Source organism: Brienomyrus brachyistius, chromosome 8 (assembly GCF_023856365.1).
Source record: "Brienomyrus brachyistius isolate T26 chromosome 8, BBRACH_0.4, whole genome shotgun sequence".
In the NCBI taxonomy this organism is placed as follows: domain Eukaryota; kingdom Metazoa; phylum Chordata; class Actinopteri; order Osteoglossiformes; family Mormyridae; genus Brienomyrus; species Brienomyrus brachyistius.
In genome coordinates, this window is record NC_064540.1 from 29,273,280 (window position 1) to 29,285,429 (window position 12,150).

The 12,150-nt window shown below is 39.6% G+C and overlaps 1 protein-coding gene across 22 annotated transcripts in view; it reads left to right on the plus strand.

The window, feature by feature from the left end:
- The window catches only part of nfasca (neurofascin homolog (chicken) a), a 100,309-nt gene that overhangs the window by 55,034 nt on the left and 33,125 nt on the right, over positions 1-12,150 (plus strand). For 16 of the 22 annotated variants that reach the window (XR_007399288.1, XM_049022459.1, XM_049022457.1 and 13 more), the window contains 6 exons: positions 152-322; positions 4,069-4,128; positions 10,536-10,647; positions 11,291-11,475; positions 11,612-11,743; positions 12,003-12,146. Coding sequence is in view for 21 of the 22 variants with exons in the window: in XM_049022459.1 (XP_048878416.1) it covers positions 152-322; positions 4,069-4,128; positions 10,536-10,647; positions 11,291-11,475; positions 11,612-11,743; positions 12,003-12,146 (804 nt within the window). In the remaining variant the exon portion in view is untranslated. The remainder of the gene's footprint in view (positions 1-151; positions 323-4,068; positions 4,129-10,535; positions 10,648-11,290; positions 11,476-11,611; positions 11,744-12,002; positions 12,147-12,150) is intronic. The other 6 variants (XM_049022464.1, XM_049022476.1, XM_049022465.1 and 3 more) reach the window with 1 other exon arrangement.

The window sequence follows — 12,150 nt, forward strand, 5'->3', positions numbered from 1 at the left end:
ATATCATGTATGTAACATTGTAGCACTCGACAGCACAGTATTCAGTAAACTGAGACAGAATACTGGAAAATAATGTGTTTTTTTTATTTGTATGTAGTTCTGACATTATTGGTAGCATAATTTCAGTCTGATTCTATCAATTTATTTAAAGCCATGCAGCCTATCACTCAGGACCAGCGGGTGTCCATGGGGTTGAATGGTGACCTGTACTTCTCCAATGTCCTGGCAAAGGATGCTGCAACAGACTACAGCTGCAATGCCAGATTCCTATTCACCCATACCATCCAACAGAAGAATCCTTTCACGCTCAAAGTGCTCACAAGTGAGTCTTGACTATTATACCTCATGCATGACTGCTTATTTGTAGCTGAATACTGAATGTTGATGCTTTGGCTGGCTGTATCCACAGGATGAGTAGATATTCTTCTACTATTTATGGTGTCTTTCAGTGATGTATGGCCATCCAGGGGTGTTTCTTTGCTATGGCAGTTTACATCACAGAAGTCAGGTTCTTAGGATTATCTGCATTTGTATGTTGACTGTATATTTATTTGCATATAAAGGTGAGCTATCAATGATGTTGATTATAATAATAACACACCAGGGACAGTTCAGTGACTTAGTGGATAGCAATGCATTTCACTCTTCCATAATGGCTTGGATTTCCTCCCGCACTTTGAAGACATGCAGTTTGATGAATTTCTGTCTGTCACTCCATGGTGTTTGACTGTGAGTGTGTGCCCTTGAAGGGCTAACATCTCCTGCTTGCGATAGGCTCCATGTACATTGCAGCCCTGCACTTGGTATGTTGTTACCACTCCAAGGAAAAGGTACAAAGGTGACTGTTTGTGGTGTGTGGTTGTGTGGGAAAGGGGGGTGTGATAGGGGCTACAGCTCTGTGGAAGAGGCTGTAGGCCGTTCGTACATGTCCTGATGGTCTTGTATCGTTTACCCAATGGGAGAGGAGCAAACAGTTTGTGGCCTCGTTGGGTTGAGTTCTTGATAATGTTGCTGGCTGTCTTGCATAAATGCCTAGCATAAGCTGTATCTAGATTTGGGAGCCTGGTTTCCACAATGCTCTGAGCTTTACAAATGTGTTACAAATGTGGCAATGAGCTCTATTGTTGTTTATTTTTTTCTCTGCAAGTCTCCCTGTGGCATTTAAGGTGCATTTTGCCAGGAAATTCTGATCGGACTAAAAAATAACTATGGCTATAGGGGTGTTTTTTGCTGCAGGTATATACTTGGCAGTAGGAATTTGGATTTGATCCAATCCAATCCAGCTTTATTTATAAAGCACTTTAAACAACCTGTACAGGACCAAAGTGCTGTACAGTAAATAAATTAAGAAAAATAGATAAAACAACACAGTAACATAAAAAAATTAAAACAAAATAAAACATATAATAAATAAAAGATCTATATTAAAGCATATAACTAAATAAAACAGTCAAAAAAATAAGCCAAAGCAAACATCTCAAAAGGTGTCAAAGGCCAGGGTATAGAAATGGGTTTTCAGTAGTGATTTAAAAACAGACAGAGAAGAGGCCTGTCTAATCTCTAAAGGCAGATTGTTCCACAGTTTGGGAGCTGCTATAGCAAAAGCAGGGTCTCCTGTAAGTTTATGCTTAGCCCTGGGGACATTCAGGAGCAGCTGATTGGCTGACCTGAGAGAACGGATGGGTGTATAAGGCAGTAGCAGCTCTGAGAGATAGGATGGGGCAAGGCCATGGAGGACTTTAAAAGCAAACAAAAGAATTTTAAAATGTATCCGAAAAGAAATGGGTAGCCAGTGGAGTGAAGCTAAAATGGGGGAAATGTGCTCAAACTTCTGAGTGCCAGTTAAAAGATGAGCAGCAGCATTTTGCACCCTCTGGAGGTGAACGATAGATGAAGCACTGATCCCTATATAAAGTGCATTACAGTAATCCAGCCGGGTGGTCACAAAGGCATGGATTTCGGTCTCAAAGTGTTGCTGAGAAAGAATTGGCTTTATTTTAGCCAGCTGCCTCAGTTAGAAGAAGCTTGATTTTAAAACTGCCTTAATTTGACTGTCAAACTTGAGCTCAGCGTCCACATTAACCCCCAGGTTCCTGACAACTTGCTTTTTATACTGGTCCAAGGAATCTAAATACACATTTGGGGTCCCAGTAGGGTTACCAAAACTCATCACCTCAGTCTTCTTATCATTAAATTTTAAAAAGTTTTAAAAAGAGCCATCCAGGCTTTAATGTCAAGACACTGAAGTAATGGCTGCACAGAGTATGTTCCTTCTTTCTTTAAAGGGAAATAGATCTGACAGTCATCAGCATAAAAATTAAATGCAAGAGCAGGTTTTTTAATCAGCGGTTTGACTACTGCATGTTTAAAATCCGTAGGGACCACACCTGACAACAAACTGTGATTTATCAGTTTAAGAACCAAAGGTCCAACTGTGGGCAAAACCTCTTTAAAGAGTTTAGGAGGGACAGTATTTTTTGGAGACCCAGCAGGCTTCAAACGACCAACAATCTCCTCTAAATAGGACAATGTCACAGGCTCAAACCTGTCAAACACGGCAGGGCAGGGAACAGAGACTGAGGGATCAAGAGTAAAAGGAGAGATTTGAGCCCTAGTGAAGGTGACTGTCTCAAGAAATGGAATATAGACAGGATTTAATTCATTATGATTGTTATGATGCAGTCTTTTAAATTCTTAAACAGCAGGTCGATGGTTTGTTTATTCTAGGGCTACTAAAGACGGTCAATTAATTTATATACTATTTTGCTGATTGGCTGATTAATGTAAACGATTAATTTTCCTCCATAAAATCAAATTTTCCATTTAAGTTAAATAAATTTTATTTTGACAATAACAAACTGTATGTCATTGCAGGGCTTTAGATAATGGATGCCGGCACCATATGGACGTATTTTTCACCCACAATTGGATTAGCAGATTAATGCTATGTATAAAATATTAATGAGATGCATATTGTGATGTCCAAAAGTAAGTAATCTGTATAAATTCGACGTATATTCATGCTTATTAAATTCATTTAGCAAAGCACCACATGCTACTGTTTTGGTAAATCATGGAAGCGATAAGCACTGAAGCCGCAGTGAAAAAAACAACTTTTTAAAAGAGGAGAAATTATGGATAAACAAGGTTAAAATATGTTGGTGCTGTGGCCATACTTTTTGCTGATTAAAATCCGGCACTTATTTTTTGTAAATATATTTTTAGTTTCTATTTCAGTTGACAAATTATTTTCTTTTATATAGTGTCTGTTTTAGCTTCACTTTTAGTTTATGGTAATGACACTGGTCCCCACAAGCCCAACATGCATGAACACATACACCGGCACTGTCAAGTGTGGTGTAGACTAGGCCTAGATTTTAGCCTAAATGATTCTCTAACACTTATTCAATGGAGATTCTAAGGTAGCAGGCTGAAAACTTTATGGTTTTAATAATGAGTATATTTAGCAGCTACAAGAATAAAAGATATTTACAAAGCTCCAATCACTCAAGGCTATAGCCCCGAATATTTTAGTCCCGATGGCAATCTTTCTTCAAAATAGAAAAAGTGAAACCCTTAACTTAGCCCCTGATATTTTCAATAGCTAGAAACTCCCCTACTCAGTACAAATGGTAATTTAATAAACGTGAATATACAACAGGGTGGTTTTGCCCTTTTCTGGCAGTCCATCATTCAGAATAGTGTTTGTGTGTTTCCTTCTTCAGATGCTTGTGTATAGTGCTAGTGACACTATGGTATGCCATTGAAATTCTATACAGTGTACAAAGCACCTCTTTGTTTGAATCACTCAGATGATTGCATAGTGATATCAAAGGAAAACAATTGTTGTAATGGACTGAAGCGTTTTAGAAACCATTAAGGTAATTTTGTTAAAATAATTTTAAAAACATGCATCGATTATAATATTGACGTCAATGCATATTATTGACTAATTGCAGCAGCCCTAGTTCATTCCCTTGAAAAAACACCTCATTCATGTGCACAGATGTTTGAGTGTTGGTTTTGCTCCTTTGGATGTTAATGGTTTTGGTGTTGAATGTGTTACAGAGGAGACCTATAATGACACATCAGGTGTTTCTTCTCTCAACCAAACTGACTCATACAGTGGTGAGTCTCTGCATAAATTTCCAGATAAATAGACTAACTACCTAGCACCTTATAACCTGCTCATTGCCCTGAGTTCTAACCAGCAGTTCTAACCATCCGACCAAGCATCCAGACATAACCTAGCAGTTGTGAGATCATTCCCAGAAACTCCCACCAAAAATGCTTTCATATTTGCCAGCTACTGGTGTCTAGCAAATATAGCATGACTTATATCAGCAGTCCAGCTGTATCTTGAATCACTTAGATATTTGGCAGGAAGTTCATTGCTCATTCAATACTGCACACAAAAATAGTAAAATATTTTTTTTACAAAAATAGTGGCACAAATAAACCTAAAATCCAGTCAATTTTACAAGGTACTTGCATATCTGTCAACTTGGGGCTCAGTGAGTTATGGATCTGTGAATGGCTGTGGTTTCAAATCCTGTAGCAAGCAGAGCAATAATATAACCTGAGTATTTACACAGTAATCATGCCAACTGCTCCAGGGGTGCTGGATGCTGTCTGGCCCTACATACTGACTTTGAAACTTTCTCTCACCGGTATATAAATACATTTGTGTCTCTTACATGGAGAGTAAGATGGGATGTACAAGAACTCCCCAGTTTCCTTGCAGAGTTGAATAAAGTGCCTCTTCTGTTCTAAGTTCTCATGGGCAATAGCTGTCATCTTACATTAAAGAAAATAATATAAACCAGCTTTAGACAGAATGAGACCTTTTGCTGGGCATAGAAAGTCAGCCTTGACCCAGTGAGGGCTGTGAATCCATTTGATTCTGTCCATGCAGAGGTGGGTCTTGTGTACAGCATAAGGCTCCATCATCAGCACACTTCCAAAGCATGCCTCAGCCTCCTCTGCCTGGAAAATGACATGGGCCATTGAGGCCCAGAGACAGGCTATATTGTGTGTGGCACTGTTGGTCCATGTGCAACTGCTAAACACACAGTGGCCAAGTCTTCCTACATGCCCCTCAAAGGCTTGAGACAATGACGCCCCAACCCTAGCCTCAGCATAATATACAGTATGAAAGCTGTGTCTGAAGAATGGCTAATTTTTGAAGCTTTTCTTGACACCTCTAACAATAGCCATTATTATTCCCCCTACAAGGACGAGGGAGTCGTGCAATGCTAATAATCTAAGCGTGCACATATTTTCATCCTTACAGTCCCATATCACTATAAAACATTTTATAATATTAATTATGGATTTCATATTAACCTCAATCATTTTGTCAGGTTCATAAAAAAAAAAACATTGGTCAATCTTGTAAGAGTTCAGTTATAGCCTGCATTGGTGGTGTATTGTACAGAAAGTGAAGAAATTTTGTAGTTTATTGTATAAAGCAGTGAGGTAGACACCTATCACTCTCATTCTTTAGGTGTTTGCTGCATTGTAATGCTATCATATGTGCAATTAGTGTGTTTAACAGAGTATGTTTATTTTTAGTATACATGTTTACTAAGACTCCCATTCCCTACATAGTTTATTCAGGTGCTGTTCAGTTTATCAAACCAAAGTTAGATTTCTAAGTGTTATCTTTTTAAAAATGGCAGCGAAGGAATTCACAACTCGCCTCATAGCAATAAGCTACCAGTCAACCAAGTACCTCTGAGTCTGAAAGCACATTTTTTTGTGAAACAAATCAGTGACAATATTTTTTTTTTACTAATTTTATAACAAAATGGAAAGTATTACAACCCTTTTATGTCTATGAGTATGAACATAAAAGAAATGCATAGGCATACATTGTCTGATTCAAACACAAAAACGATGTAATTTGATCAAATTTAAGAAACACCACAAACACAAGTGGCTTGTAAATATATACTTCCACAACTTCATTTCTAATCAAACAAAATGAGAAAATGATTCAAAACAAAAAGCACTCACCCTCACTATCTGACACAAAAAGAGGACATAAGTTGTACAAAAATAACATAACAATTACATAAAGATAAGCAATACAAAACAAAGGTCATATACACGTATCAAGTACGTATATGCACAAGTATATAGGTGTTAAGGTAGCAAGTCTCCATCACATAATAGTATGAGGCTTTGAAGTGCACATCAGGTACAAAGGGCAGTTTCAGATGAAACCTCGCTTTGTTTGTAACTGTTGACAAAAGAAGTTTCATTCCCCACAGAGATCTGCTATTGTTTCATTTGCAGTTTAAAACCAAACTGAAGTACTGCGCATTGTGGGTTGTACAGTATAGTGATGAGGTTGCAGTCGAGGTTTGCGTGCATCTGTGGAAGGCATTTGTTTTGGCAAAAGTTCTCTATCAAGGTGTGTGTTGTATTAGACTGAATTGCAGCTTAATTTAGGCACTTACAGTAAAACTAAATTGGACTTAGTGTCACCAGTTTTACTCTATTATAAGCAGCACATGCTTATTATTTTTGCAATAGTTGCTAATAAGTGTTGTGGCTCAGAATGTTTTTAGCTTGTTTCCACATTTATAGTACTTGCTTCTTAGGGCAGTTCAAAGACTGTTGAGAATGTGCTGAGTAGTAGCTGTGATAGTCAGCTCCAAAAGGAAGAGATGGTGAATTTTAACTGGTAAATGTAATGCTTATATGTTATTAACACACATATTCTGTATGTGCTGATCCTTGGTAGTATAGTGGTTAGTTTCTCCACTTGTCACTCGTAGGACTGGGGTTTGATTCTCTCATCAGCTTCTGCTACATGAAAAATAGATGTAATTTAATGACACACGTTGTGTATACAAAGTGGCTATTTTAACCTTTGACCTCATGACATCAGTTTACTTTTCACACATTTATTGTTATTCCTGTGTCCTTTCCGGATCATCTATCCAGTCCCACAAGCACTTCACTTCATACTACTCACCAGCGCTGACACACTAGTAGTAATAACAATTGAAAATTTGAAATCAATTTGACAACTTATAGGCAGCCAATGTAAAGAAGCTAGTGTTGGAGAAACAGAATCAGAATTTCTTGCCCCAACCAAAAAACAAGCAGCTGCATTCTGGAACACCTGTAACAGGGATTTTCTGATCCGAGAATACAATGAGTTGTAATAATTAAGCCGAGAAAACATGAACGCATGAGTAGCTTTCTCAAGATCTCTAGAAAATAAAAAAGGCTTGACCTTTGCTAAAAGGCGAAGCTGGAAATAACTACTCTTGACTACAGAGTTAATCTGTTAAAAGTGGTTTCTATCAAAAATAACTCCAAGGTTCCAGACTTGAGGTTTACAAAAAACAGAGAGAGAGCTGAGAATTCCAAGACCAATATGAGCTTTGGCTGAAGGACCAGCTACCTGAATTTACATTTTATTATGAAACAGTAAGTAGTTTGACCCAAAAAACATATTAATAATGTATTTATTCCACATGTTTAAGAAATGCAACCAAACTAAATAGAATAAGACCACCTAAACAGAACTGAACAAAATTTAAGCAGAATTAGAATTGGAACTGCCACAAAAATATTGCCTCTACATTACAAAGTCAACTGCAATAAAACTTGTCTTTTTTATCTGGAGAAGCAGCCAGTCCTTTCCTTGAGGGAGGTGGCACATACTTCTGTTGGGCAAATCAGCAGTTCCCTCACAGGCTATAAACTCAAAATGTGTGAAAGGTTAGTCTAGAGAAGGCTCTTATGACCACGGCATGTAACACAAGACACAAGACACAAGTTAAACCACAATATGAATGATACAACTTACCTGAACATGTTGTTTTTACAAAGTGTGCAATAATATTAGTCTTTTGGAATTAAACTAAAACACATATCTATATCAAAGGATCCTTCCCACCCTGGACATCCTCTGTTTGAGTTGCTGCCCTCTGTTCAGGTCCATCATTTCATGTACAAACACACTAAAGAATAGCTTATATTCCAGAGCCATACAAGAAATTAACACTTTAGACTGTGATGCCAACCTGGGGTCTACAGCAACCTTACTGCAGTATTCTAATTTATTATGATATTCTAACATATTATTGTTTTATGTTATTTACATTTTATTATGTTACGTTTTGTGTGTTGTCTTAGGTATGAGTTCATATGTCAATTTTTGTTACTATGCTCACTTTAAACAATGCTGCAATATTTACATCCAGCTGCACTTTATCTGTATTAATCGTACTGGTAATTGCATTTATTGCACCATAGTCATCTATTTATGGTACACAGGTCTACACTGAGTGTATGCTATCATTTGTTATGTTCTGTGTGATGTTTTATGTCCTAATATAAAATAAAATTAATTGAACTCTGTACAATGACAATAAAGGATCTGAATTTGAATCTGAATCTGAGATATGCAGGGGAAGCCTGAAGTATATAGGATTGGTGAAAAATAAAGACGAGAACCAGGAATTAGGAACCAAGAGGACTATAACAACAAGGAGGCAGGACTTAAAATAAAAGCAAACTGGTATCAGAAATCCAGCTGATATATTATACACAGATTCTCACAAGTATATCCATGTTACCCAGAAAACCCCAATCAAGATCTAGCCTGCTGTTCAACTCCTTGACCTAGTACTTCCAGGTCAAGCAAAATTACAGGGATAGTTTTCATTTTTCTTTGAGTGGGCAAATGGTAGTGTCTATGGTCAGTTAATATAACCTTCCTGTCAAGGAGCAATTCCTGACAGCCTAAGAAGAAAAATAAAAAACACTAAACAAGCAAATGTGTACAAATGGCTCACGAACAAAATGTATAGGGAAGGACTCAAGTGTGAAAGATTGGTGAACATAAAAGACTGTAACTAAGAGAAAATTGACCAGGACGTACGAACCAGGAAATAGGAACTGACAAGTAAACAGGAACCAGGGAAAAGCAGCAAATGGAATTCCAATGGCAGTCCAAGCTACTGTGGACTAGTACAGCGTTTCTCAAACTATGGACCACGGACCGTGAGAGGGTTCCTGCCGGTCCACGGAGCCTCGCTTCTGCACCAATCTAGATTCAGTCAGATCAGGTCTGGTATAATAACAATAATAATAATAATAATAATAATAATAATAATAATAATAATAATAGGGGGCGGCATGGTGGTGCAGTGGTTAGCACTGTTGCCTCACACCTCTGGGACCCGGGTTCGAGTCTCCGCCTGGGTCACATGTGTGTGGAGTTTGCATGTTCTCCCCATGTCGTCGTGGGGTTTCCTCCAGGTACTCTGGTTTCCCCCCACAGTCCAAAAACATGCTGAGGCTAATTGGAGTCGCTAAATTGCCCATAGGTGTGCATGTGTGAGTGAATGGTGTGTGAGTGTGCCCTGCGATGGGCTGGCCCCCCATCCTGGGTTGTTCCCTGCCTCGTGCCCATTGATTCCGGGATAGGCTCCGGACCCCCCGCGACCCAATAGGATAAGCGGTTTGGAAAATGGATGGATGGATAATAATAATAATAATAGTGTTACTATTATTATTATTACTATCTATTTATAGTAAATAATATCTATCTATCTATGCAGATCTACGGGGGTGGGGGTTTGGGGGCGGTAGTTTATGCAGGGCCCTCCAGCCCCAAAGCTTGACATGACTAGTCCCCAGGACGAATAGGTTTGAGAAACGCTGGAGTAGTAGACAAGACGGCGGCATGGTAGTGCAGTGGTTAGCACTGTTGCCTCACACCTCTGGGACCCGGGTTCGAGTCTCCGCCTGGGTCACATGTGTGTGGAGTTTGCATGTTCTCCCCATGTCGTCGTGGGGTTTCCACCGGGTACTCCGGTTTCCCCCCCACAGTCCAAAAACATGCTGAGGCTAATTGGAGTTGCTAAATTGCCCGTAGGTGTGCATGTGTGAGTGAATGGTGTGTGAGTGTGCCCTGCGATGGGCTGACCCCCCATCCTGGGTTGTTCCCAGCCTCGTGCCCATTGCTTCCGGGATAGGCTCCGGACCCCCCGCGACCCAGTTGGATGAGCGGTTTGGAAAATGGATGGATGGATGGATAGTAGACAAGACCATGTGAATGCGATTTGAATACGCGGAAATGCGGCTATTTATAATGCAGGTAAAACAAATAAAGGTGACATGGATTACTTTTTCTGATTTAACCTCATTTTAAAAACTTTAATACTTCCAACAATGAACGTTTTAAAAAGAAGACAGATTATGGATTTAGTCAGTGTTTTTTATGTTTCTACAATAAGATTTCAGCGAGTTATGAACTGAAATACACAAGAAAGATACACGGCATCGCCGACGATGCCGTCAACTCTAGAGGGTTAAAACACCTACAGTAAATCAACTTAATGTTTAATATTTAAATGTGAACGTCAAGTTCATGTCAATTATTAGTTACACAGAAAATGTATTAACACAGATTGAGCATTACAAAATATATATGTCTGGAGTGATGTCTTTGGCCTCTCTGTTGGTACTGACCAGTGATTTATTTCTTTGTACTGTTCTGTCCATAGCCCGTGGGGTGGCTGAGACTACGCCCACGTTCTTGTCTCCAACAGGATCATCTAGCTCCAAGATGGTTCTACGTGGGGAGGAACTGTTACTGGAGTGCATTGGTGCCGGATTGTAAGTTACTGCTTTACGCACACTTACACACACATATACACTTAGCCATTATGTTCTGCTGCTGTATGACATTAATTCCTCACTGAGCACAATGACATAAACAGATATATACAAATAATATTACTGATATACTATGTCACAAAATATCAAAAAGTACATACACATGGTCAGGGACGGATTACGGACCAGGCCAGCGGGGCTGCTGCCCAGGGGCCCTTGGGGTGCAGGGGGCCCGTGGGGCCCCTAGCCCAAAACAATTTGCAACGCTTATCAACAATGTATTTTCGTTTGTCTATTTTAGAGGGCCTACATTCTTTGATCCTCTGCCTACAAGGGCCCCTGACCCTATAGGGAGGGCGTTTGGCTGCCAAGGGCCCTTGAATTGTGGTGTTTGTGGTGGTGGTGCTGGTGGTGGTGGTGGTGGTGGTGGTGGGGGGTGGGGGGGGGGGGGGGCCTCGCGAACGTTTTGCCTAGGGGTCCACACAACCCATAATCCGTCCCTGCACATGGTACTCTGAATTATATATGAAAATTGTTGCTGTGTATGATGGGTGAGGTTCAGGTTATTTAGGACTTTAAGGATATATTTTTACTTAGTTGACATTTTTCAGTGTCAGAAAAGTATTCTACTGTCTTCCTGTAGCCCAACCCCAAGTATCAAATGGTTTAAGAAGGGCGGGGACCTGCCTGGACAGAAGGTGAAGCTAGAGAATTTTAACAAAACATTGCACATTGTGAGCGTATCTGAGGAGGACTCAGGGGAGTACATCTGCATGGCCAACAACAAGATAGGCAGCATTCGTCACTCCATCTATGTACAGGTCAAAGGTCAGTCGTTTTTGCACCTGTTTTTTTGATGCTGTTATGTTATCTCAAAGTGAGACATATAAATATACACAGTGGTAAATTAACAGAACAGTGTCTAAATACTAATTTGACCAGTTTTCTGTTATATGCTTCATAGCTGCCCCTTACTGGTTGGACAAGCCACAAAACCTGGTTCTGGCTCCAGATGAGAGTGGCCGGCTGGTATGCCGGGCCAACGGCATCCCCAAACCCAGCACCCAGTGGCTGGTGAATGGAGAAGCCATTGAGAGTGTGTGTCATGGAAAGGGTTTCCTGTAGCGCTGCACTGGGAATCACTAGTTGTTCACTCATTGTGGAATTCTCAGAAATTGTTCTATCAAAATACAGATTATCTAAAAACACACACATAAAATACTGCAAAGGGTCCCTTTTTGAATGATGGACTTTGTTGAAATGGCTGTTTCACAGATAATCATATATAATCAAAGTAAAAATTATATAATTGTGATTAAGGTACAAAAAAATGGAACATCTCATCTTCCTTTAAGGTTCCCTGCCAAATCCAAGTCGGCAAGTAGTGGGTGACACGATCATCTTCCGAACAGTGCAGATCGGCAGCAGCGCAGTGTACCAGTGCAATGCCTCCAATGATCATGGTTATTTGCTGGCCAATGCTTTTGTCAACATTTTAGGTGA